This window comes from Alternaria rosae (genome assembly GCF_020736505.1).
Source record: "Alternaria rosae strain MPI-PUGE-AT-0040 chromosome Unknown BKA58scaffold_9, whole genome shotgun sequence".
Taxonomy (NCBI): Eukaryota; Fungi; Ascomycota; class Dothideomycetes; order Pleosporales; family Pleosporaceae; genus Alternaria; species Alternaria rosae.
In genome coordinates, this window is record NW_025763578.1 from 1,456,949 (window position 1) to 1,481,693 (window position 24,745).

At 53.0% G+C, this 24,745-nt stretch overlaps 11 protein-coding genes across 11 annotated transcripts; 4 read left to right on the forward strand and 7 right to left on the reverse strand.

Annotated features, from left to right (window-relative positions):
• Positions 1 to 24: 24 nt before the first annotated feature.
• On the reverse strand, positions 25 to 2,308 carry BKA58DRAFT_241815 (uncharacterized protein). The gene is made up of 3 exons (XM_046166682.1): positions 1,649 to 2,308; positions 852 to 1,593; positions 25 to 794 (listed from the first exon to the last, which is right to left on the reverse strand). Exons 1-3 carry the CDS (start codon positions 2,179 to 2,181, stop codon positions 168 to 170), a joined length of 1,902 nt encoding a protein of 633 aa, XP_046022184.1. The 5' UTR covers positions 2,182 to 2,308; the 3' UTR covers positions 25 to 167.
• An 821-nt stretch (positions 2,309 to 3,129) lies between these two features.
• On the forward strand, positions 3,130 to 6,114 carry BKA58DRAFT_322192 (glycosyltransferase family 20-domain-containing protein; the record flags this gene model as incomplete). The annotated part of the gene is made up of 3 exons (XM_046167836.1): positions 3,130 to 5,512; positions 5,564 to 5,845; positions 5,894 to 6,114. 3 exons carry the CDS (start codon positions 3,130 to 3,132, stop codon positions 6,112 to 6,114), a joined length of 2,886 nt encoding a protein of 961 aa, XP_046022185.1.
• A 1,054-nt stretch (positions 6,115 to 7,168) lies between these two features.
• BKA58DRAFT_443296 (uncharacterized protein) lies at positions 7,169 to 7,496 on the forward strand (the record flags this gene model as incomplete). The annotated part of the gene is made up of 2 exons (XM_046173966.1): positions 7,169 to 7,196; positions 7,282 to 7,496. 2 exons carry the CDS (start codon positions 7,169 to 7,171, stop codon positions 7,494 to 7,496), a joined length of 243 nt encoding a protein of 80 aa, XP_046022186.1.
• A 719-nt stretch (positions 7,497 to 8,215) lies between these two features.
• Positions 8,216 to 9,856, forward strand: BKA58DRAFT_367374 (MFS monocarboxylate transporter; the record flags this gene model as incomplete). Its single annotated transcript, XM_046168911.1, has 3 exons — positions 8,216 to 8,532; positions 8,616 to 8,900; positions 8,964 to 9,856. The coding sequence occupies exons 1-3, from the start codon at positions 8,319 to 8,321 to the stop codon at positions 9,854 to 9,856; spliced, it is 1,392 nt and encodes a 463-aa protein (XP_046022187.1). The 5' UTR covers positions 8,216 to 8,318.
• Positions 9,857 to 10,360: 504 nt separating this feature from the next.
• On the reverse strand, positions 10,361 to 12,959 carry BKA58DRAFT_241869 (amino acid permease 2). Its single transcript, XM_046166684.1, has 8 exons — positions 12,659 to 12,959; positions 12,435 to 12,609; positions 12,165 to 12,387; positions 11,998 to 12,113; positions 11,821 to 11,950; positions 11,723 to 11,770; positions 11,355 to 11,669; positions 10,361 to 11,300 (listed from the first exon to the last, which is right to left on the reverse strand). The coding sequence occupies exons 1-8, from the start codon at positions 12,833 to 12,835 to the stop codon at positions 10,808 to 10,810; spliced, it is 1,677 nt and encodes a 558-aa protein (XP_046022188.1). The 5' UTR covers positions 12,836 to 12,959; the 3' UTR covers positions 10,361 to 10,807.
• On the reverse strand, positions 12,590 to 13,631 carry BKA58DRAFT_241877 (uncharacterized protein). Its single transcript, XM_046166685.1, has one exon. The coding sequence runs from the start codon at positions 13,559 to 13,561 to the stop codon at positions 12,947 to 12,949; it is 615 nt and encodes a 204-aa protein (XP_046022189.1). The 5' UTR covers positions 13,562 to 13,631; the 3' UTR covers positions 12,590 to 12,946.
• Positions 13,632 to 16,250: 2,619 nt separating this feature from the next.
• BKA58DRAFT_241921 (endoglucanase IV precursor) lies at positions 16,251 to 17,498 on the reverse strand. Its single transcript, XM_046166686.1, has 2 exons — positions 16,872 to 17,498; positions 16,251 to 16,820 (listed from the first exon to the last, which is right to left on the reverse strand). The coding sequence occupies exons 1-2, from the start codon at positions 17,252 to 17,254 to the stop codon at positions 16,466 to 16,468; spliced, it is 738 nt and encodes a 245-aa protein (XP_046022190.1). The 5' UTR covers positions 17,255 to 17,498; the 3' UTR covers positions 16,251 to 16,465.
• A 540-nt stretch (positions 17,499 to 18,038) lies between these two features.
• On the reverse strand, positions 18,039 to 19,933 carry BKA58DRAFT_462939 (uncharacterized protein; the record flags this gene model as incomplete). Its single annotated transcript, XM_046174867.1, has 5 exons — positions 19,297 to 19,933; positions 18,927 to 19,220; positions 18,614 to 18,758; positions 18,316 to 18,479; positions 18,039 to 18,275 (listed from the first exon to the last, which is right to left on the reverse strand). The coding sequence occupies exons 1-5, from the start codon at positions 19,471 to 19,473 to the stop codon at positions 18,039 to 18,041; spliced, it is 1,017 nt and encodes a 338-aa protein (XP_046022191.1). The 5' UTR covers positions 19,474 to 19,933.
• On the reverse strand, positions 19,542 to 20,814 carry BKA58DRAFT_241925 (clathrin light chain). The gene is made up of 3 exons (XM_046166687.1): positions 20,666 to 20,814; positions 20,354 to 20,610; positions 19,542 to 20,227 (listed from the first exon to the last, which is right to left on the reverse strand). Exons 1-3 carry the CDS (start codon positions 20,703 to 20,705, stop codon positions 19,763 to 19,765), a joined length of 762 nt encoding a protein of 253 aa, XP_046022192.1. The 5' UTR covers positions 20,706 to 20,814; the 3' UTR covers positions 19,542 to 19,762.
• Positions 20,815 to 21,113: 299 nt separating this feature from the next.
• On the forward strand, positions 21,114 to 22,571 carry BKA58DRAFT_443301 (RNA polymerase II-binding domain-containing protein; the record flags this gene model as incomplete). The annotated part of the gene is made up of 2 exons (XM_046173967.1): positions 21,114 to 21,211; positions 21,326 to 22,571. The coding sequence occupies 2 exons, from the start codon at positions 21,114 to 21,116 to the stop codon at positions 22,569 to 22,571; spliced, it is 1,344 nt and encodes a 447-aa protein (XP_046022193.1).
• Positions 22,572 to 22,727: 156 nt separating this feature from the next.
• BKA58DRAFT_242045 (uncharacterized protein) lies at positions 22,728 to 24,745 on the reverse strand. Its single transcript, XM_046166689.1, has 2 exons — positions 24,590 to 24,745; positions 22,728 to 24,535 (listed from the first exon to the last, which is right to left on the reverse strand). The coding sequence occupies exons 1-2, from the start codon at positions 24,611 to 24,613 to the stop codon at positions 22,973 to 22,975; spliced, it is 1,587 nt and encodes a 528-aa protein (XP_046022194.1). The 5' UTR covers positions 24,614 to 24,745; the 3' UTR covers positions 22,728 to 22,972.

A 24,745-nucleotide genomic window follows, 5' to 3' on the forward strand; every position in this document is an offset into this window, starting at 1 on the left:
GGCTATTATCACTCTTAAGCAGAACAGGCTCGATTTCTTCTCTGACGTTCTTTCTGAGTCGCGTGCTTGTTTTGTGACGGGGTTGAGGCGTATTGCTCTAACCACTGCAGACACGCGTGTGAGAAGATTGCTGCATGTGATGATATTTTTACAACATTGGTAAGCGACTAGGCCTTCTTCGCCTCGCCTTGTCCGTCCACACTATCTTTACTTGTCTGCGGATCCTCCACTACCGGCATACCCAGGATAGAAGACATGGTATCACCATAGTCTAATATCGACGTGTTCTGCGCTTCTTCCTTCAACCGCTGAGTCTTCTCCTCGGCGAGCTTCTTCCATTCCCTATCCCGCTCTTCTTTGGCCAATAGTAGCCTAGTCTCTTCTTCTTTCATCTTTTCCAGTGTTTCCTCGTCCACATCCTCTTCCATAAACTCCTTCGGCGCCTCTTCGTCTACAGCGTCTCCCCCACTCTCTTTCGCCAATTGCCATCCACCCTCTCTGACCTCCTTTGCCAGTTTCGCAAGGTCCCTTTGTTCCCTTTCCACCCACTCGCGACCATAGTTTTGTAGTTTCCTGCGACGTTCGAGTTGCAGCATGTACGACGTGCCTACGAGAGGGCAGAGTATGGATGCTCGCTTGTTGAATTTCATGTCGAGGAGGAGGTGGTGGTGGAGATCGCGGAGGGTAGCTTGGACGTGCTTGATGGCTATGCCTTTGCGGCCGAGGTCGTTGGTTTCGTCGGCGGGGTCGCGGAGGGAGAGCATGTACGAGGGGAGAGGCTGGGTTTCTCCGCTCTGCGTGGTGGTTAGCATGATGCATGATGTAAAGGGGGGAGATGGGTGAGTTTATACCTTTAACTTGGCTCTCTGCGTATCGGTGAGGACAGGATGTTTGGCTTTGTCAAAGAGGTAAGCTGGTTCGATAGACACACCGTGCTTGGTCGTGTCGAAGTTGCCCCAGAAGTCGAGGAAGTGGAGAAGGGCACGCGCAGAGTCTTTTGGTGGCTTTGGTGAATGCTTTATGCTGGCGACTACCATCATGAAGAGCGAGTAGGAGCCAAAACCGCCCCGGAACACGTCCGACAGACCTCGTATATCGAACATGGTCTTGATCACCCAGTACAGCTCCTGTAGATAGGATATCTTTTCCATATACTCCTGCATGGTGACCCTCGATATGGATGTATCGTTCGCGAGCACAACCTGGACATCCAAGCCCGATTTGCGGTCCTGTGCAGCGATGAGAGGATAGCGCGCGTGACGAATCGCGGCCAGTATGTACGCTCCGTTCTTATTAAATGTTTTCCAATACAAATGCCTCAAAATATTTGTGCCCTTTTTCCGCTCTTTCGCATCTGGCGGGAGTTTTGCCTGCGCAGGGTTTGACGGTTGCGACTTCAATACGAGCCTGAAGTCCAAGTCTGACAAGGGCATAGCGATACCAGTCCGCTCGGAGCCGAATAATTCGATGTTGTATTTTGGAAGGCATTGTTTGACTTGTCTTTGCACCTGTTCGATGATGTGCTTCCGGGCGGCCGTTTCGTATCGATCGGGTTTTGTGTATTTGTAGAATCTCACGATTTCGGAATGCAGACTGGACCTCGACTTAGCATGGCATTACGAGTGTAAGAATCGCTTTGGGGATGTACCGATCCATGCCTGTCATTGTTGGTTCTCCCTCCATGTTCACACACCATGGGAGCGCACTTTCTCTGATGGGCTTCCCGCCTACGATGGGCCGCACAACTACGCCCTGGTAATCTTGTGACTTTGCGAACGCGTCTCTTGCAATTGCTAGCTGGTCCTGGGATTCGACATTCGAGGTATCTGGATTTGTCCGCTTCAGGTGCTTATTCTTAGCGATCGAAACCTCGGCCTTGCTGGACAGCCAGCGCCCTTTGACCGTGGTCATTTTCCTCACGGGCAATTGCCCTGACTTTGCATTCGACGTTTCTGCCGCATTTTCCGTGACTATTTCGGTATCTTGGGGATCGCGCGCCCGAGAACTATCGCCCTTGCTACTTGAGTTCGCGCGATCTTGTGCAGCTTCTGTCGCAGTAGAAAGTTGGCGCCGGTCGCGGGGTCCTGGCGAGCCAGGTTGGACAAAGTGCTGCCATAGCGCAATTGACGGATTGAAGCGGTTATGGGCGCGACATATGAGCCGGGTGCGCGAGAGTTGCATTAGGCCCGGAGAGATAACGACGACTCGCAATGCGGCAAGGTGGTGTTTGTGCTCACTCTACACGAATCTTCTGCATGCATCTTCGCGTGCACCATGCCAAGCATCTAGTCCGCTTTGGGCCGACGAGTCGACGGCGGAGAATACCAGGCACTCCCGCGGGCATGCTGCATTACAAGTCGCTCTCGTATGCACCCAGCCGTTGGACACTTTTATCGTTAGCCCTGCATCTGCCATGTCCCATGATATGTGAAGGGCATTTGTGAAAGCGGCCAGACTGCCCCCAATACCCCACAGGCACTGCAGAGGCCCCAAGGCGTCTCCGTCGGTCCACTTGCAGCACTTGCGCCGGCCCACACCCTCATCCGATATGAAAGCTGCCTGACATCATATTGACATGCCCAACAAAACTTCGCAGAGCGGTCAGCGAGCGGAGCGTGTGCAGGCACGAGGAGTCGGTGATGGCGCGCTGCTGTCCTGGATGCCTTGCTTGCAGCAGAGACAGTGAGGCCCGAGCTGGTCGGTTCCAACGTCACAGCTATGGTTAGTGGGGCGTTGAACCATCCCACCACGGCCAGCTTTTCTTCCCTCATTACCCTCGTCGACCTTCTGTGAGCTTCTCGACACACGTGGTGTCTTCTCCCTGATTTCCTTCTCACACCACCCTTCGTTTGAGACCCCTAAAATACCCTCGTTCCGTGACAGCCCCCAGCGCAGACCCATTGCGGAGCTCTTTCCTGTGAGACTTCTCCAAGACAGCGACTCAAGGCCCAGGTAATTCACATTTCATAACTATTTTTAGTCGCGCCTCACCACTGCATACGCATATACATTGCACTTGCCTGTCTATCACTCGGCAAATTTCTCACCTGTTATCCTCACCCCTCGCATCCTCTCGCCTGCAAGTATCTGACAGTTCCATGCAGAGCACCGCCTACGCTTACATTCACCATGGCCCCTCCCACAGATGAGAAGCCCCAGAGGCCTCCGCTCGACTCCCAAGAAAGCACACATCCCGCACTAAACCCCGCCATTACCAGCGTGCCCGTCACACCCGGCGTACATCTCTCCGGCAAAACTGCCTACTTCGATGAGTCCACTGCCGAGAAGACGAACAACCTTCCCTTCGATCCCGAGACTGCCACACCCGGCCCCCAATGGAGCGCCAACTCATACTTCTCTGGCCAGCAAAAAGAGGGCCAGGCTAGCACTCAGACTGAACGGGCAGCCGGCGCACAGACTGATGGAGATGTCAAGAGCAAAACGAGCGAAGTATCCAATTCGAATGCTCAGCCTGATCTTGCAGACGTAGATCCTCGCGCTGCACACCCTGGTTTGAACCTCAGCGGTCGCGTTATCAGTGCGACCTTTGCCATACCGTATTCAATTGGTTACTCGCAGGGCAACGACTGGGAACTTAACCCGCGACGCGGAACCTCGGCCCTTTTCGACTCCTTCTCTTACCTGGCTTCTAGCTCTTCTCCGTGGAACCACGTGCTCGTAGGCTGGACTGGTGAGATCGCGCACGCAAAGACAGCATCCGTCACAGCTACGCAAGCGCCCACGAACAAGGCTGCCGCACCCATTCCCGTCGATCCGAAGAAACCGACACAAGTTCCCCAAGCTCCAAACAGTTTCCGGATAGGCCCTGACGACCGAGCAAGATTGGATAAACAGCTCGAACGCGATCACGGAGGCAGAATCGTGCCAGTGTGGCTTGTCGACGAGGTGGATGATGGCAAAGATGAATACATCCTGAAGAACCAGAGCCATTGGAGGACATATGCCGAGCACGAGCTCTACACCCTGTTCCACTACAAGCAGAATGAGCCAGCTGATGGGCGCGCTGCCCGGAAATCATGGGCCGACTACTATCGCATGAACAAGCTTTTCGCAGACAGAATCCTCGAGGTTTACAAGCCAGGCGACATCGTCATGGTACATGACTTTTACCTAATGCTTTTGCCCAGTCTCCTTCGCCAACGTCTGCCCAACATCTACATTGGCTTCTACCTGCATATCCCCTTCCCGAGTAGCGAGTTCTACCGCTGCCTGAGCAGACGGAAAGAGATCCTGGAGGGCGTGTTGGGTGCCAACATGATCGGCTTCCAGTCATACAGCTACTCGCGGCACTTTTCGTCTTGCTGTACTAGGATACTAGGTTTCGATTCGTCCTCAACTGGAGTCGACGCATACGGCGCGCACGTAGCAGTCGATGTGTTCCCTATTGGCATTAATGCAGTTTCCACACAGAAACAGGCCTTTGGCGACCCGGAGATTGACGAAAAACTCAAAGACATTCGCGAGATGTATGCTGGCAAGAAGCTCATTGTTGGTCGTGACAGGCTGGATGCGGTTCGCGGAGTGGTTCAGAAGCTCCAGGCGTTTCAACTCTTCCTTCAGAAGTATCCCGAGTGGGTAGGCAAAGTAGTCCTCATCCAGGTCACGAGTCCCAGCGGAGTCCACACCGACAGAAGCGATGGCGCACAAGAAAAGGTGGTCAACAAGATTTCTGACCTTGCGGCCAAGATCAACGGCACGTACGGAACTCTCGACTTCACGCCGGTTCGTCATTTCCCACAATACCTTTCCCGGGAGGAGTACTTTGCTCTGCTTCGACTGGCAGATATAGGCCTCATCACCAGCGTGCGAGACGGTATGAACACGACAAGTATGGAATACATCATCTGCCAAAAGGAAAACCACGGACCGCTCATTCTTTCGGAGTTCTCTGGTACCGCGAGTTCTTTGCACGACGCAAGCCACATCAACCCCTGGGATATGGGCGGAGTTGCCGATGCAATCAACGACGCTCTGAACCAGAGTGACGAAGTTCGTGCCAACACTCACGCCCAACTCTACAGACACGTTGTAGAAAATAACGTACAGGCTTGGTCGAACAATTACCTAAAACGGTTAATGACGAACCTGTCAGCTTTCGATCAAGCGTTCGCTACGCCAGCACTGGACCGAGCCAAACTGCTCTTCCAATACCGTGAAGCCAAGAAGCGACTCTTCATGTTCGACTACGACGGTACTCTGACACCCATTGTCAAAGACCCGCAAGCAGCTATTCCATCCGATCGTGTCATCCGGACCCTCAAGACCCTGGCAGCGGACCCTGCAAATGCTGTTTGGATCATCAGCGGCAGAGATCAGGCTTTCCTAGACGAATGGATGGGCCACATTCCCGAGCTAGGTCTGAGTGCTGAGCATGGAAGCTTTATAAGGCATCCTCGCAGTCAGGAATGGCACAATCTCACCGAGACGACCGACATGAGCTGGCAGCAGGAGGTTATTGACGTCTTCCAGCACTACACTGAGAGGACCCAAGGTGAGCTTTTACACTGTCAATCGAATGGTCTAGCACTAACATATGATCCAGGTTCATTCATCGAACGCAAGAAGATTGCCCTGACATGGCACTACCGGAGAGCAGATCCCGAATACGGTGCGTTCCAGGCGCGTGAGTGCCAGAAGCATCTCGAGAGGACTGTCGCAAAGAAGCACGACGTCGAGGTCATGACGGGTAAAGCCAATCTTGAAGTTCGCCCGAGGTTCGTGAACAAGGGCGAGATCGCGAAGACGCTTGTAGAGAACTACGGCGAAGGTAGCGGCAATGCGCCTGAGTTTGTTCTCTGCATGGGCGACGACTTCACAGATGAAGGTACGTGTTGCACTTGTGGCTACGCCGTCCAGCCGCTAACATCAACAGACATGTTCCGATCGCTGCGCCAGTCCAAGCTGCCCACTGATCACGTCTTCTCGGTCACGGTTGGCGCCAGCTCGAAGCAGACGCTGGCGAGCTGGCATCTGCTTGAGCCTTCGGATGTCATTTCTGTCATCTCATTGCTGAACGGATCCGCAGATGCAGGCAACGTTGGCGCGATTGCTGTGGTCGATGGCACGGTCCCGGAGTCTCGAGTAATCGCGTGAGGTCATGGTCGGACAATTTCAACTGTAATGGAGCACGGAGCATGGTGAGGCAAGCTATAGATCTACGGTATGCAGCATGGCGATCCCGGAATTTTTTAGGCATCAAGTTTTGGAGAAGCAATCATATCCTGTGTCATGGTGGTTCTCGTTATCCTGCGTGCAAAAGGATCCTATTCTGTGATCGGCCGTGCCGATTGCTACCCGGCGGATGAATTGTGCTGCACGACGATTAGCAATGCGCCCCTGGGACGAGCGTCGGTTGCCAAGGCGGTAGCGTCGGCACGTTCTGGGGTCTCGCCCAAGACCCCTAGTCACCACGTGAGACCCTGACTCGAGAACTGGGCCACCTTGGGATGCGAACTCTGGGAATTCCAAGGTTTTGGAGCCTTCGGAGAGGTTTCCGCGACGGCTATACTTACAGATTGCCCAGCCGTCAAGCAAGTAAGCCGCTACACCCCGCAACAGTGAACAACGATGCCAGCAAGCCGCGCAATGGCGAAAGCAGCCCACGACTCACGAATCCGCGACACGGACGCGATGGCTCTTCTAGGCCTGGTATGTTTTGGCTTTCGACTCTACTAACCCCAAATCATGCAACTTGGGATTCGAGAACTGCCAGTGCATGAAACCTGGAACGCCTAGCAACTGTCCCGCCCCAACAACCTATCCGAGGGAAGGCCCTCCTTCCTCTTAGAACTCGCGTACCGTAGTCGTTAATCCCGTCTTTTACCAGCCATCCGTTCCTTTTTGATCACATCGTTCCCCTCCCGCGCCGCATCTCTACACTCGTTTACCCGCTATCTACCCTCGCATAATCTGAGCACCAATATCACAGGTGTAAAGGGCATTATTATAACATAATTCGAGTACCTGGTCTGACCTCAATCCGATACGGCATCTGCAACAGCGCAACAGGGAACTAGCCGGCGAACACATTGCGACATCACAACCGCGCCGTATCTACGATCCGCCTCTCCTTGGTATTCCTTCTTCGACACAGACACAAACACAATATTCCTCGGCGCACGGCACAACAAACTTCACACAATACACAATGGGTCTCATTGAGAAACTGCAAGCTCGTATGTCTTACCTCGCTTCGTCCCATCTTACCTTAGCCCCGAACCTTCACACCTGCGACAGCAGACTAACAGGAACTCAATACAGGCCTCGAGCTCTACCGCCTCGAACAACGTTACACACGTCGCGAGAAGCGCACTACTTTTATCAGCGAAGCGCAATATGTCGACGGCGAATACGTCTATGCGTCGGCTCCTTCCTCGGCAAACTCCTCCACCACCTCAAGTAGCAAGCGCTTCAGCAAGATGCCTTCTACCATAAGGATAAAGGAACTGAGCCGTATGGGAACTGGACGGTCGTAAACGCTCCTTAGGGGAAGCTGCTCCTGTACCAAGTGGTCGACGACGATGCTTGGATCCCTATCTTGTCGGACCAACAGAGAGAAGACAGCGTCATAGCCTACGGAGGAACACCGTGCGATGCATGACACTTTACACGGCATCGCAGCACACGACGTGTCCAAAGCTTTGAGGACGTCGCACAAGAAAAACATACACCACGCGCAAGCAGAAAGAAAGAGGAGACGAGACGCACCCCGCAAAACACTGCGCGAGCGCAGGATATAATCATTAACGCAACGACATTTACGCCAGAACAACCATAGACGAAGGGAATAACGGACTAAAAGTTTCTTCCATCATGTCAGGTTCTTCATTCTTTACACCCACATTTTCCTTTCTCTTACCATCTATCGAGATTTATAAGTCATGTTTGCGAATAGTTCGAATACCCCATTGGCTTCCAGAATAGACCTGGATATGCATCAATACAAGTTTATATGCAATTGGTTGTGTTGGATGATGTGTCAAGTGAACGTATTGCGGATGAATGGCTGCCAAGATTACCCTGCAGATGCGTAGGGCGTGCGGACCAAACTGCACATGAGAGGGGTTAAGGATGGGAAGGAACGTAGGCGTAAGGCGTATGGGCGCAAGGCGTGTGCAAATAAGGTAGTATATTGCAAATACAGGAGTTGTATATTCACTTCAAGTAATTACAGACACTACTTGTTAGGACAACAGCCTTACGAAAGCAAGACCATTGGGTCATCTTCAAGTACAGTCAACAAATCCTCCTATCGCATTCTTCCATTCAATCTGGTCCACGTGCTGGCAACCAGGGAGATGTCTAACGATCCCATCGAAAGCACACCAGCAACGACTGCCGTTGAACCAAACGACCAAGATTCACCCCCACGAAGCGACGTGGAAGAGAAATGTATCTCACAGCTCCATGAGGACCCTTGCGTACTGCCTTCCAACTTCCCAACCATGGACAAAGGAAGACACGCCTGGCTCTTCCTCACCGCAGCCTTCGCCATCGAATTCTTAACCATCGGTCCGTCCCCTATCAACCTTCCTCAACCACCCCCCATCTCTCTCTAACACACCTCTCTCTACTACGCACTCACCATCCCACAGGCCAATCCTTCTCCTACGGCCGCTTCCAATCCTACTACACCACGCACGCCCCCTTTGCTTCCCAATCCTCCTCCTCTTTCGCCGCTGTAATAGGCGTCCTGAATCAATCTCTAATCCTCGTCTTCCTACCCCCCATCCTGTACCTCGCGCGCCGGAAACCGCACTTCGCACGCTGGATGGCGACAATCGGTCTCTTCGGCTGTGTTGTCTCCAACATAGCTAGTTCCTTCTGCACTAGCATAACGCAGCTCATGTTTACCCAGGGCGTGCTGCAGGGTGTGAGTGGTAAGAGAATTCCCTTTACGAACTGCATATGAGACGTTGACTGATTGCATGCACTCATCTTAGGTAGTGTAGCGTTTTGTCCGCTGTTGGTCTTCGCAGATCAGTGGTTCGATAAGAGGAAAGGATTGGCTTTTGGGGTTATTGGTGCTGGAGGTGGATGCGGAGGGCTAGTTCTGCCTCTCCTGATCAATGCGTTGCTAAACCATGTGGGATATCAGAGTACGATGCGGGTTTTGGCTGGTATAATGTTTGGGGTGGGGATGCCGTTGGCGTGGTTTGTCAGACCGAGACTTCCAATCACAGTAGTCGTGACTGAAGAGAAGAAGTTCTGGAACTGGAAGCTCATTCTTTCAAGGTCTTTCTTGTTACACCAAATTGCTAATCTCATTCAAGGTGCAGGGTACTATCTCCCTGGTATTTACCTCCCTACCTTCACCCGCGAGGTGTTCGGTGCATCAGATTGGTTGTCTACGGTCTCACTCATGTTACTCAATGTATCCGCTATGGTTGGTCTCATCATCATGGGATACATGACCGATCGATTTAACTCGCGAGTCTGCATTGCGGTCTCCGCTACGGGCGCTACGCTCTCTGTCTTCCTTTTCTGGGGCTTGGCTACACAAATCGCTGTTCTATACATCTTCTGCATCTTATTTGGTTTGTTTGCCGGCGGCTTTCCGGCAGCGTGGCCGGCTGTCATGAGGGAGATGGCGAAGAAGGGGGAGGAGAGGGGATTGGGACACGTGGATACTATTCTCATATTCTCGCTGTTTTGCCTTGCCAGGGGAGTTGGAAATATTGTGGCTGGTCCAATGAGTGAAGCGCTTGTTGGTGGCATGCCTTGGAAAGACGAGGCACTTGGGGGCTATGGAAGTGGTTATGGTGGACTTGTTGTCTTCTGTGGGCTGAGTTCCTTGGTTAGTGGGATGAACGCGTTGTGGTATCATCTGATGTAGAGGTTCCCAAATCTGGTAGAGGAAGGAGCATATCTATCTGGACCAATCACGTACACATCCATACAATCTAGAAGAGGTGTAAGATATTGCCCGGCTCGTATAGTATTACGCTTGTGTAACGTACAGTTATACGTCACTCCACCTCAGATACTGTAACGTAGTAGCCACAGATGTCTTCGCAGATGTATCACATATTTAGTAACGTTCCCGCATGACATTCTTTCCGCAATTCTGACCGACCGGACACGTATCCAAAAGAGTCCCATTGTGCGAACTTGCCGATGACGGCCCCGATCCCGCTAGGCTTGCATATGTATAGTGACCTAGCAGTGTAAGGTCACGTAAGCAAGCGAACCGCGCCCTTTGAACACCGATCACTCCACCGAAAAGAAGGTTAAAAAGCAAAAAGCAACATCGGTACTGCAATTGGTGGTGTGCGACTAATCGCGGATGGGCGGACCAGATATGACCTGCATTGCATGGAGCTGCAACGCTAGTAGCAGAGGCAAACCTGTGACCATTGACACCCACGCAGCGACCATGCGAACCGAGGAAGATGGAGGAAATTACTCAAAGTAGAAGATTGTGATGTTGAAGTATATTGCGCTAAATAATAAGGACATTGGCGTAGTTTTGCTATCGAGTACGCTTGTGGCTGGCTGTTTGAGGGGTATCATCCGATCTATAGGTATCTTGCGCAAGTGAATGGGAGTGTCCCCTGATCTCTTCCCTTCTAGGTGGTGACTCCGTTTGTTCGAAAGAAAAGATGAAAGAAACCCAAAGGATGACCAACGCCGAGATAAAAGATGCCCACTACCGTAAAACTCCTGGAAAATAGAAATCCGTGTATAGATATTACCCTCAGAGGGTCTGATGTCGTCAAAGTCGTAACGCTCGAGGCGGCCAAGCGCTCTCAGATAGGGATAGGCGAATACGATGCAGAGCTGTGCACTAAACATTGTCGTAGTCGCTGAGGATGTCCTCTGGATCCTCTGGTGGAAGCATGTCGATAGTGTCGCTTGTGCGCGGGCCGGTGTACTTCTTCCTTGCACCCGCATACCACCAAGCGGTGCTAAACAGGCCGATGAAGGCTGCCACACAGATAGCGTAGTTCATGTTGTCGACCTTGACTGGCTTGACCGTCGGGAAGAACAACACAACACTGATGAAGATGACCCATGTCACTGCAATCGCATTGACCGGCTTGCTCCATCTACCCATTGTATATGGTCCAGGGTGGAAAGTGACAGTGTTCTCGTACCATCGGTGTGCAATGATGACTGCGATGTAACTGATGTCCAAGGCCGGGGCGGTGATGTTGAAGATAGCCGTAATGGTAAGGGTACTTCCGATACCGATTAGGTCGAGGCAGCTGCAGAACAGCACAACAAGCCATACCGCATTGACCGGAGTGTGCGTGTAGGAATTGATCTTGCTCCAGAAACTATGCAAAGTCAGCACCCCTCAATACTAGCGCCGATTGGAGGCGAAAACTCACCCCGAAAATGGGAAGGCTGCGTCGCGGGAAAAGGCCCAAGCCATTCTAGCATTCGCCAACATGGCGGAACAGCCGGTGAAGAATTGGACCAACATGACGAAGAACCACATGATGGTTCCACCTGTTTTGCCGCCGGCGTTGAAGAAGATCTGGGCCACTGGCAGACCGGTCGGCGTCGCCATAATCGCATCGTAGTCTGACATGCAGAAGCAGAAAGTGACGGTTAGCATCCAGCCGACGACGCCAGAGACGAGGATTGCAGCGCGGATCGCTACAGGGCCGCGAATAGCGGCATCGTGTGTCTCTTCCGACATACTGTGTGACGTTGATTAGATTGGCTGATATGCTAAGTTGTAGGGCTGACTTACTGTGTCGTGCCGTCATAATCAGTCATCGTCCATGCAACGGAAAGGAAGCTGGGACTAGTTAGTGTTCTGGTGTTATGCGAGTGTTGATTTGGACCTACCCAAGAAGAAACGAAAAACCCTTGCTTCCCCAGCCCGAGCCGTCCATGACTGTTGTAAACACCCATTGTGGGCTTTGCTTGTTCGGTGTGAGAATGAGAAGAGCGATGCAGATGCAGATTGATGCAATGACTGTTTGCTGTCAGACGGTGCTCAACACAGATCATTCGTGGACGTACTGTTGATAGGGGCGAACCACAAGATGATACGATGAAGCCAATTCGTGGGAAACGAGCATATTGTGCCAAACATGCACAATACGAAGATAGCGAGAAGGACGGTCTGATATGCTTGCCTGCATTGATCGGTAAGCTGCTGCAGGTGATCCAAGTGGGGTGGGTCTTACGGCGTAAAGGCAGACTCTCCATTGTCTAGCGTGTGCATGACAACTGTCGCCAATATCATCTGTGAGATTGTATACGCCAGACTTGCAACGCCAGCGGCTTGACCAAGGAAGTTGCACCAACCGATGATCCACGCCCAGGCTGCGACGTGTTCAGGTGGTACAACGTGTTTTGTGACATAGTACATGCCTCCAGCTGTCGGATATGCTGAGACCAGTTCGGCAACTTGACGAGAGTTAGCTAGGGCTCTCTTATGCATGTTACGAACGTACCTGAACTAGCTATGCAGTATGCCATGATGCTGCCAATGAACCAGGCCCATACTGCTGTTGCTGGGCCACCCGAACTCATTGGCGCACCAAAGGTCGCGGGCACTGAGCCCAGTACTCCTAGAATCGAGATGGCATATGAAACCGTAGACCATCTTGAGAAATGTCTTTGTAGAACCTGCGAAGACTGTTGGAAGATGGTCGAGTGAAAGACTTGGAACGCTTACAGGAGTATACCCAATGCGCACGAGTAGGCGGTCGTCGTCGTCTGCGATTGTTGCCATGATGCTTCGGTTCTGATTGTGTCCTGCTGCTTCTGCTGCTTTCGATTGACTGGAGATGGTAGGCTGGAGCGCTCGTGGCTCACTCGGTCCCAATTCTTTGGAGTCTGGATTGAAGCCCATGGTTAATACCGGTGGTCAACGAACGAGCATGAGAAGTTGAAGAGAAACAAGAAGGGTCTCTGCGATGGAAGCGTAGAAGGAATTTAGAAGGGTGTAAAAGACGGTGGGCCGTCAGCGGAGACACACTAGGAGGATTGACAGCCACGGCGTGGATCCACAAACCCAGCTACCAGGGAGTCGATACTGGATGTGGAAAGGGTACGTGGTCGGGTGAATGATGTAGGGACATGGGAGACATGTAGTGGCTATATGAATAGCCTGACTAAAGGAAAGGCCAACAGTGCGACCAACGGGTGCCCAAAACGGTCCAGTAGTATCAAGTTGCGAGATGCGACCTACATTCAGGGTAGTAATTTTACAGCGTTTGCCATAATGACACGTGCGGAGTGTGTTGCTAGAGGCGTGAACGTGGGAAAAGGCAAGTAAGGAGTGGGACGACAGGGTGCGAAAACACAGCCAATCGCAAATAATCAGCCTCCTTTCGCAGACGGGCAGATCCTGGAGACGCTGAAGCGATTGTGGGTTTACGGTACTGTCATTTGCGCACGAAGACTGGTGCCGAACGTTTGCAGGAAGTAGCGTGCTGGGGCCAAGAAGAGTGGTGCCGCTTCGGCGACCCAAGGTGGCGGGCCGTTTACTTTGCATTCCTGACTGGGGTATATTCAGCCCTGGGAACAATATGTAACCCACCTCATGAGACGCTTGTGACGCCTGTCGAAGTGGCATGGGCGAGTTTCTTGATCGCTGGCTGTCGACGTTTAGCCTATGTGTCGCGAGGCGCGGTAGATTAGGTACTCAACGCGCCTCAGCAAGGAGCCCTTACTCAATGTCCGGGCAGGAAACTGCCGCGGTCTAACATATTCTTTGGAGCTATGACGCACGCAGATGGAAGTGCGGCTTGCCTTGCGTGAGCTCACGAGCGGTACGACTCGGGTGTTACTACGGTCTACCTGTAACCGGTACCCCCTGACTGTTCGTAAGAAAACTTCGTCCAGGCGGTGAGGAGGAAGATCTCTATTGGTCCGCGCGGCTATTTTGATACGACGTACGTTCGCCGAGGGACAAATCTGACGAGCATGATATCAGGGAATTTTGTAAGCTTCTGGCTGGGCTCTTACGGAACGCAGACTTCGGAGTCGCTCCATGAACCGCGGCGGGAGCTTTCATCCGAAACCTTGATCCCTGACTCTCGACTGAAACGTCGGCCATGATTTACTCGGGATTCGTATACTCGACAATATACTTTGAGAATGAGAGTCTCGTCGACAGCTTATCAGAAATCAGTCCCACGCTGTGTCATCTTGCCTAGACGAGTAGCATAAGCGACACCCGTAGACATGCCTGCGACGGCACACATGCGCGTCGCAACAACCAATGCACATGTAACACGAACCTGACCAGATCGCCCACGGAGATTTGCTTTTCATTACCATTGCGCTGGGCCTCTTGCACCTCTGGTAGCGTGCTTAGTCGCGCGCCTTGGTGCGCGCCACATATCTTCGAGGACCCGATTTAACAGCAGCACGGATCGTCTTTCTGCAACCAGCCACGACGAAGCATGGATCAAGAGCGTCGCCTAAGTATGCACATGGCCAGGTGATCATGATGATGGTACCAAGGCCAGGATGTGGAATACTCGCTAGACGTCTGGGAGTGTTGGCAAGATCCGAAAGAGCGGTGGAAGCTCACGGCTCTTCACCCATCGACTAATTCCAGGGTCTTCCTGTTCGACTAAGTCTCCGCCTGGCACGGAGTTGAGCACGAAGCGGAGCTGTTGGACAAATTACCAGAAACCCTGGTCTTTAACGTTTGTCAAGCGTTCACGGCTACGACGGAAGACGATGTGTCGTAAGATGAAGATCCTCTAGAGTTTCTGCGATGATATCCCGATATCGCTTGCAGCTGCCTCATCGATCATCACAGACGACATGGATACATCGTCATGCCGTTTCGGGCTGTCGGGCGTGTTAGCACTCGAAAGTTAGCTTGGACGGCGCAGATGTGAGTTGGGGAAGGAGCAGGACCGGCGTCTAGGACCCACTGTGGGCATCATCGCATTGCTAGCTGCAGCGCAAGCCCTTGGACTACCGCTTGCTCTTCACATCATCTTGACCGCGATTCCAACCGCAATTGCATTAGCAGTTGCCTTTTCAAAGCACCGCCGACGTTACGGTAAAAAGAATTTAGAAGTGTTCCTGCCTCATATACGCCATGCGCCTTTCGTCCGGGCATTTACTGACTCGTCTCGTTTCTCCAAGCGAACCTGACATCTTTTCCAGAAGATACCTCTTCCTTTCGGCGGTTTCAAAATAGTGCCGAAGCCATGTGCGGACCCGTCCGTTAGGGCCGGCGATCAGCCTGGCACTTAGACTGGCGCAAGCCCACGCTGGGTTGCTTCCACCTCCAGACGGTGTACCATTTTCAATATAGTAGCTGAATATATCCTTCTAGACTGACCGGAAAGTGGCGTTCTTCCCCATATCTTTCGAGAGTTACTAGGCACGTTCAACACCAAGATGCAACCTTTAGGTTTCGCTGACCTTGATGTGTCTTCGCAAACGCGACAGCACACTGCGCTGATCAAGCCTCACCGATCGTACAGGGCGCTACCGCTTCCAGTCATCTACAACCGTTCTTGCTCACACCCTCGAATTCATAGTACGAGGTAAGGCCGACATCGACAGCGCAGAACCAAAACGAAGCAGCCAATCCAAGAGTATCCCGAACTGGTGGCCCAGATAGGCTTTGCACCCGTCAGTACCGTGATAAGCGTGATTGCATTCACTCTGGTACACACGTGTGAGAAAGATGCGAAACCGAAGTGCCTGACAATCAGAGAAAGGATGCAGAGCTCTTAGTGCGAATCAGACCTGAACACGTAGGGGTGGCGGATATACGGCTGACGGGGAAGTAAGAACGCTTCCCCTCCACGCACAAAAGCGCCAGAGAAGGCCCGAGATGGTTGTTCATCTGACCAGATCTTTAAGTCCACACTCAGGATAAAAGGAAGTGCCCTGCGTCCGCGGAGTGAGAAAGATGGGAATCAAGGAAGTTATCGCCGGTCAAGAAAAAGAAAGAGCTGTAAACGTCCGCGGCGCAGACGGCGAGATTACACCTTCACAACGAACTCCGGGGAGAGTCGCATCTGAACACAAGACAGCCATCACATCAACATGCACGCTGGATCCATTGTACTCTTAGCACTCGACACCTTCCTATGCGATAGTATACGTTTTACAGCGATTCTATCACCAGCGCATCAAGCAATCGCACGGCTGTTGTAAAGATCGCAGTGGAACGGCGAAAGTTACACATGCAAACAACTCTTCAACGATCAGCTATCTCCTACGATTGATGAATCGTGTGCGCAAGTGTCGATAACATTAGACCTCATGGAGGGAAATGATGACCTCGCAAACAATGTTGCAACATAGAACCAACTACGCGGCACGACACGAAGCACTACAAACAGATACAAGTATTACTTAGTGTGATGCAGAGATTCATTCATAATGACAGCTATATACGACTGCGAATATATACAAAGAAGCGTTTTGTAACCCATCTCAGGGTTCTTCATCCCAGAGCGCCCGTATCTCAGGGCCCCTAATCACCTTCACCCACTCCCATCTAACAAGTAAACTTCTTAGGACCAGGAATAGTGTAAGTAGCCGCCTTGTACGCATCATATGTAATACCCGCATCGCTCCCCTTGTACGCACCAGGGAAACCAACAAGCCCACTTGGCTTCGTTGATCCACCCCCAGTAACCTTGAGCTGATGGCACCCAGGGTAGAATTGCGCACCAGGGTACTGGTATGCAGCGTGCAACGCAACGATTTCATGGCGCACGAGGTAGTAGCCTGGTGCGATGCACTTGGGGATCGTGTATGTGACGGAGCCGCCGGGGACTTGGAGCGCGTCGGAGCCCCAGACGTCGGATGTGCCTTGGCGGCCGTCTTCTTGGACTTTGAACCAGACTGCACTGGGGTGGTGTTAGTATTATGGTTGGGGGAAGGATACGTGGGTGACTTACGCTGACTCAGGCATCCAGTTGTTGCATCCAGCATCGGGGCACTTGGCCATGTATGTGATGGTAGGGCCCATGTGGCTCTCAGGCCAAAGCGTCCAGTAGAGCTCGACGTCTGAACCCGCGGCGGCTTCGGCATGAAGAGCAGCGGGCTTGGAGCCGTTGATACCGCCGGCTGCGTAGCCACCGCATTGGATATCGGAGATGGCTACGTCCTCGACGGGGCCGTTGCCTTGGATGGGTCGCGAGATGCGCTTCACGTCCGTCATGTAAGGGTCTTGGTAGGGTTGGTAGAAGATGTATTCTTTGCCGCCAATGGTAGCGTTGTTGACGTAGCCGTGGGCTGCGACAGCGGTAGCGAAGGCGAGGGCGGAGGTGATGTACTTCATTTTGAAAAAGATGATAGAGTCGATTCGAATTGGTTTGGGGGTATCAAAGAAAGGGAGATTGGAGGTGTTGCTGCTGTGAAGATACGATCCTGCGTATCGAGCGTGCTGATAATCCGAAGATGGAGAGAAAGAAGAGAACGACTTATAAGTTTGAACAACACACAAAAAAACGAGTGAATAGACGACGATGGAGTTAGACAGACGACCGGTACCGAGTGACCAAGATGCCGAAAAGTATATTACTCGAGGTAGTCTGCATGTCTTATAGTAGTCCCCTTCTCCGGCGGCTGGTAATTACTCCACGACACAGGAGTGCAGTTGCGTCACCATGGGATTCGATCCAAGGCACCAAGCATCGAGATGATTGTTTGAAACTTGCACTGGCTTGCCATGGCGATGGCCACATGCTGGAGGGCGATCATGAAAGGAGGGTGCGTAGATTAATCATGGCGCGCTAACGAGGCCTTGGGCGGCTCCACTGTTTCCCCTATGAGGCTGTCAGGCGTGGCTGGATCAGGCTGGAAGGAGCCGTTGGGCCCGTTGAGGGAACTTGGAGGAGGTAAGCGAAATGAGTTGATGGGAGATTCTCTTGTCAGACGTCATATTTCTATTGAATACCATCATACGCTGTGCAGAAAGGTGAACAGTCTCGTTCTGGGTTGGTGATGCGGCGTCACAGGGCACAGGTCCACGGGTTCGTCCGTGAAAGTTAAAAAGTGTCGAGACCTTTTTTTGTGAAACATGACGCACAGAACATGTTCAATAATCAACAAACGCTTGCGATTCACGCACCATTGGTGGACAAGAAAAATGCTCTTGGTGGTTGTCTCAGATTCGATATTGCATCTGGGCATCTCCAGGGCTGCCACGTGATTGCGGATGTTCGTTTACCCAAGTACCGTACCAGGAAAGACCCATCCTGCATCTTCGGAGAAATTAATATAGACGTTATATAGAGGAAAGCCGGGTTGCCGGTCGACGTGGTGTCACGATGCGCATTTTGCGCGGCCTTGTCGAACGACTTTAGATTGTTCATGCTGCGGGACTGTTGCGAGGCGCACCGCGGGGTTGGGGAAGGGTTTGGTGATGGTGCCGTGGTTAGATTGCGATAGGCTGGTCAAGAGCTTGGCTTTGGCTGGACCGTGGGGATGGGGAATCCTGCCAAAGTCACGACTTTGTTTGCTTGGTGGGATTGCCATCAGATGGTGATTTTTGCGTCGAGTGTCTAAGTAGTATTATTGCTACTCTACTCTACCTAGATACACAAGAAGCGCATACCCGCATACCCCCATCAAGACCGAGACCCTCCCCTAGACCCGAAATGCAGCTCGATACTCACATCCGCCTTCTCCAGCATACAAACCGCAAAGTCCTGTGCAAAACGCTTGTTCTTCCAACACGCCTTTATCAGCTCTTTCTTCACGACATCCTCACCCGTGTCCCCGTCATCAATGTCAATTTCTTCGTCCCCCTGTTCTTCGTGGTCCATGTTCTGACTAGCAGCCTATGTCGCGTTCCATCGCTGCGCTCTCTTCCAAATCCTAGCCGCTGTTCTGCAGATTAGACTTCTTAAGAGCCACTCCGTCTCATTCGGTACATCTTTCCCGTCGAACTCCACCCAAGTACTGTCATCATCATAGACCGGTTCCAAGATCAGGCGTAGCAGCCTTACGGCGTTCCTTGCTGTGTCAAATCTCGAGTCGTCCAGCCATCCCAAAATCTCATCCATGAAACGTTCGAATGCCCTGAAAGCATAGTCAGCCAGGTGAATGAAACCGTAATTCTTTCGATGCGCGAGGGCATAAATGGCAGCGTGTTGATCCGCTTTCAGCTTGAATAAGGCGATGAAGGTGGTTCCCTCTTCAGGGGGGCCAAGAGGTTCGTAGGATCCGTGGTAGAAAAAGGACAGCATGTCATCGACGGCATAGCGGTTCCTGTGAAGAATAGTAATGGTAGATCCAGGACCCTTGGATACGTTAGAGGACGAAGATTGCGAGATAAACTCAGACAGGACGGGGCGACGACTGGGTGTTTTGACTCACATATTCACCGGATGCAAACTGTCTCTCGAAAGTCTGTGAATGCTCGCGAAGAACTTTGCTGTGGGCGGGAAACTGGTATTCGTAATGGGTTATAGGACCGTACCGGATCACAACATCGGGAGTACCATTTCCTGTGTATAGAGGACTCAGCCCTGCTATCGTGGGGAGTTCAAACATGAGTGATGGTCGATACTGCTGAATGCTAGATGTCTAGGGTCAGCACCTCACTGCCTATATACCACATTAGTATATATCAAGCGCTTGTTCGATAGACCTCGTGCTGAACACTGAAAACCACAAGCAATTGAAGACAATCAGAGAGTAAGTATTAACACAGCTGCATGAAGTACCCTGCAACCTAATCCGTAAACTCCAAGTTTTATGGCCGCAGACACGCTCATTCGTATGCCAAACCATTGCCCTGAGCTCCAAAAAAGATAGCCATCTACCCATGTCTTCGTTCCATCTAGTATCCAGTCGCACCCGGTGCCTTCTCGTCCTTCTTCAGGCTGAGCAGTAGTTCCCTGAAGCGGGCCTTCTCGCTGCCTGACGCGCCGCCCTTGGTACCCTTTCCGCTCAGATCGACCAACTTGGCGATGCGCTCCCAGCTGGTGCCGCCCGCAGTGGTGTCGTCGCGGTTTGCAAGGAACTCCTCAGCCTCTTTCCGTGTCTTGGCAATCTCCTTGTCCTTCTTGTTATTGTAGTTCTCGTAGAAGTCGTCAATGTTCTGCTGCGCCTCCTGGATGGTTTTCTGTTTGCGGTCGTGGGAGACCTCGTCGCGGTGCTGAATCTGGAGGTCGCGGCGCTCGCGCCATTCCCGAATGACGTCGGGCTCGGGCGAGTCTGAGCGCTGTGGGGTGAAGGATGGGGCTGGTTGGCCGGGGAGGAAGGGCAGGCCTGATCCTGTGATGGTGCCGCCGGGAGCCATGTGCTGCTGGAGTCAGTATACCGTTGGGATGGTGATGTTTCCATGCTCAATTCAGGTCTCGACTGGCGCGTCACTTTCGAACATGCCAGATCGTAACCATGCCTTGGCTAAAGAAGCAGGCGTGCTTACGTCGTTGGTGGTGTCAATGGCGGGGAAGGAGCTCTCGAAGCCGCTCATCTCCTGGCCGCCGACGTTGGCCTGGCTGAAGTCTCCCCCAAGCAGGTCGTCGTCGCCATCCTCGACCGTCGCTGCCCTGTCGTTTTCCGAAGCAAACTGGTCGGCATCGTCGCCAAGAAGCGCGCGTTCACGGTCGAGGAAGTTGCTGGCATCGTTGTCGCCGCCGCCAATATCGAAGTCTGCCGCATCGCCGCGCGCTTCGGTCTGGCCTGCGAGGTTTAGTATGCGGTGCGGAGGTGCTTCGGGGTTCCTAGCTGAGCTCACCGGCGTCAATCTCGTCTAATGAGGGGAATCGGTCTGCCATTGTGGATGTGGAGGGTATGGGAGATGTCGTGGGAGGAGCGGAGATAAGTTTGGCGACAGCAGTTTGCGTACAAGTGTCTTGTTGTTGCGTCTTGGATAGTTACCGTTGGTGACGGCCAGCCAGGGAGCTGCTTGGCGCGGCGGAGCCACGTTTAGCCGCATAGCACCTAGCGTCTCTAGCTCTCAAGTGCTCCCTCACCTTGAACTCTTCCACCCATTCCATCTCCGACACACGTCATCATCTGGACACTGTAGTCGCGAACACTTGCAGAGCGTATATCGCACGCTGAAGGTTACTTACCATCTGTTGCCATCACGCGCACTTCCGCTGGGTGATTGTGTTCTGCTCGCGTGCGCACCATTCTTCGATAGCTGTCGCATATATTCGTGAAGACCTCCAGGGCTGATCATGGCTTTCACCGAGGACAGCCTCAAGGCCAAGCTCTCATCGCTCAATGAGACACAAGAGGCCATCTCCACTGTCGGCCAATGGATTCTCTTCCACAGGTAAACCATCCCATCTCTGCCAAGACCTCAGTTTGCTGCATGCGTCACGCGTTGAAACCATGGATCGCGAGGTTCTTCCTGCACTTTGAAACAATATACTAATGCCACGTGTAGACGACATGCCGAGCGCATCGCCCATGTATGGCTTCAGCGCATGAAGGAGTCGCCTCCGAATAAGAAACTGGTGCTCATCTATCTCGCCAACGAAATCACACAAACCTCGAAGATGCGCAAGAAGGAGGAGTTCCTGCGCGCATACGAACCTATCCTCGCCGAAGCGACGACGGCAGCCTATAAGGGCTCCCCCCACGAGATACAGAACAAGATTCGAAGGGTCGTCGAGGTCTGGAGGCAGCGCAACATCTTCAACTTGGCTGTACAGCAGGCAGTTGAGAGGGCGATTGACGAAGTCGATCGCTCCAAATCCACGCGCAAACCGGCTCTGGGTGGATCACTCTTCTCGAGCTCAACAGTCCCACCTGAGCTCACACCCGTCGCGCCTCTGGCAACCGCCCTCCAGAAAGCCGATGCTGCGACGAAACCCGCCGTAACCACCGCCAATCAAGACTACGAGAAGCTCACGAACCCAAATGCCGCAATCCCGTCTCCGCCCATGCACGCGGCTGGACTCGCTGCGCTCTGCAAGAAGCTTGCGCTGGCCGAAGGCGCTGTCGCTGAGAGCATCAAGGCGCGCAAGGCCCTCCTCACCGGTCTGGAGCACCTCCTTGAGGCGAACAGGAAGAAGCTGGCCGACGAAGAGGCGCAGGAAGCAGACCTCAAGACGCGCAAAGACGCCATAGAAAGCCGAAAGCGCGCAGTCGAGGAAGCCATCCTCAAGGGCCTGTCAGCAGCAGAGCAAAACAGAATCTCTACCGCGCCTCTTCCCGTCGCTACAACCTCACCAGTCGCCGCTACCTTCTCAGGCGCGCAAGAACGACCAGAAGTCGAGGAACTCACACCCCCGCCCATGGAATCCTTCACACCTGTCGGCTCACCACACCTCGCACCCGCGCCTCAGAACGAGCCCGTGCCTGCTATTCGCGATGAAGAAATGCCGCAACCCGCCGCCCATCCCGTCGTACCCGAGACCGCCCCTGCGCCTGCGCAACACACCACTCAGCCCGAATACGCGACCGCTATCGGTGAGCCGAACCAGCACATAGCCGCCGATCTTCTCAAGAGCCTACAGCATGCGCCAATGGGTGCTGCGGAAGGTGGTGTGTACGGACAGCATCATGCGTATGAGAATGCGCATAAGAAGAGGAAGATGAGCAGGAACGCTGGTGAGGACGACTTTGCGGCTTTCGCTGGCGATAGAGATATGGCTGGTATCGACGATAACTTTGCTGAGCTGATCTGAGGACACTGGGTCAGTAGAGGTGGCTCTAGCTATCCCTTCGTGGGATATTGATAGATGAGATGGTAGTTATAAAATGGATAGGCTGGGTCGCGGGAATGGCATCTGCTACTCCATGGCTTGCAATTTAGTCTGCGCAGGGCGTCTAGGGTTCAAGGGCCGATGTACGATATGGACGGGGTCTCAGCATGGGCGGAGTGGGAACCTCGCAGGTATAACAAGGGAGACGGTAGACCGGATCCAAGGAAGGCTATAAGATCAAGTAGAAAACGCACAACTAGGATTCTTGATCGAAACCAGTTATTCTCGGATACCATCATCAATCATAATATACAATTACAGGAACCACCATCCCATACCATGCCATATCCATAAACTATTCCCACCACATGTCCTCACCTTTCCTACTCCACCTCCTCAATCCTGCTAGTCCCCTGCTCCTGCGCCTGGCCCGGCATCTTTCTATTCTTCTCAATCTCACCCATAACCCTCTGCCCCTCCTCGGTCGTCGCATCAATCACGCCCTCTTCAAGACTCAACATGCCCCCCTGTCCCAATTTCTCAACTACCTCCTCCGCCTCATCCACACTCATCTTCGCAAGTACCTTGTTCACCTCGTCCAACTTCCCGCTTTCCAGCGCGCGCTGCAGGCCCGGCGGGAACGACTCGAAGATCTGGCGTGCTTGCTCTTCTGCTTCTTTCTCCTGAGGGTCGGAAGCGGTGGATTCTTTGGGCGGAACGGAGATGTTGATTTGCGTCCCTGGGTCGACGGCGTGGAGTTGGATTTGCTCGACGCCTGCGCCTTCGCCTTGTGGGTTTTCGGCGCGTTCTTTTAGGATTTCGGCGGCGCGCGTTTTGATGCGGTGGTAGGTTGAGTCGACGTCGTCGTTGAACATCTTTCCTGCCTGGTGGTCTTTCATTTGTATGCGTTTGAAGAAGAGCTCTACGCCTTGTCTGCCACCTAGTTGACGACAGTATTGTAACAGAAGACCTTGGTGGACGCATTGCCGCGCGTGTTTGGGCTTGCCGTCGAGTTCAGAGTTGAACGCTTCGACGAGGAGGCCGTCGGTTTCCTTCTCGGCGAGGATCTCGGGGTGTGCCATGAGGAATTGGAGACACGCGTACCAGTCTCCGGCTTTTATTTTGGCGAATTGCTGGGCTAGGGGGGAGGCGGTGATGTCGTCTTCGTTGTCGGAGTCTGCGCCGGTGGGCTCGACCACGCTGCCTTCTTCTATGTCGCCGTCTGCGCCGGAGGACTGGCCTGTGTCTGTTCGGGTGGCCGAGGGGCGGGAGGGGTTGTTGAGGAGTTCGACGGCGGGCTCTTTCTTCGATGAGGAGGAGGCGGCTTTTTTCTTCTCTTCTTCGGCTTTCTTGACGTTGGAGTAGCTGAAGCCTTCGTGGATGTCGTCGCTCGTGATGTGCTTCTTATCTTCCTTTTCCAGCTCGTCTAGCTTGGCGAAGAGTTGTTGCTGGAGATCTTGTATCCGCGCCTTCTCCTTCTCCAGACCCTGGATGAATAGTGTGTATCGCGGCTCTTCGCTCTTTTGCTCGTCAATGTCCTTTTTCACTGCGTCTACTAAGCTCGCCATCATCTGGGGGTATGTGGGCTTGTCCTTGATGTGCTCGTGTACGCCTTCTGGTGGTGGCGGCGGCCGGTCTGAGCCTCCGTCTTTGTCAATCTTCATGTCCATCATGCTCTCCATCATAGCCTGAAAGACGAGCTGGTCATCGTTCTGGCCATTTCCCTCTGCCTGCTTGTCCTTGTGCGACTTCAGCGCTGTGAGCAGGCGGTCGACGCGTTCGGTAAGGCCATCGTTGATGATGCGCTCGTACTTGAGTGTCTTTATTTGGTGGCGGCGGTGGTCGCGCTCTTGGTGGATCTGGGCTTGTTTGGCGCGAATGAAGGATTTCTTGTCGACGTTGGGGTGCACTTCGATGTCGCTGTCGTCGGAGAGCTCTAAGGCGTCCTAAGAGAATGTTAGAAGCCGCGTCTATGAGACTGGTACAAGCGCATGACTCACCCACTTGCTGTAGTTGATTACCATCGTGGCCGAGGTCTGAGTCGTGTGCTACGCTGAGTGTTTGTGTTGTTATTCGAGGTTGCACCTTGTCCGTAGCACTGCGGGGCTCAAGTGGGATGTCGCGTTCGGACCAGCTCGTCATCGAGAATCTTCGAC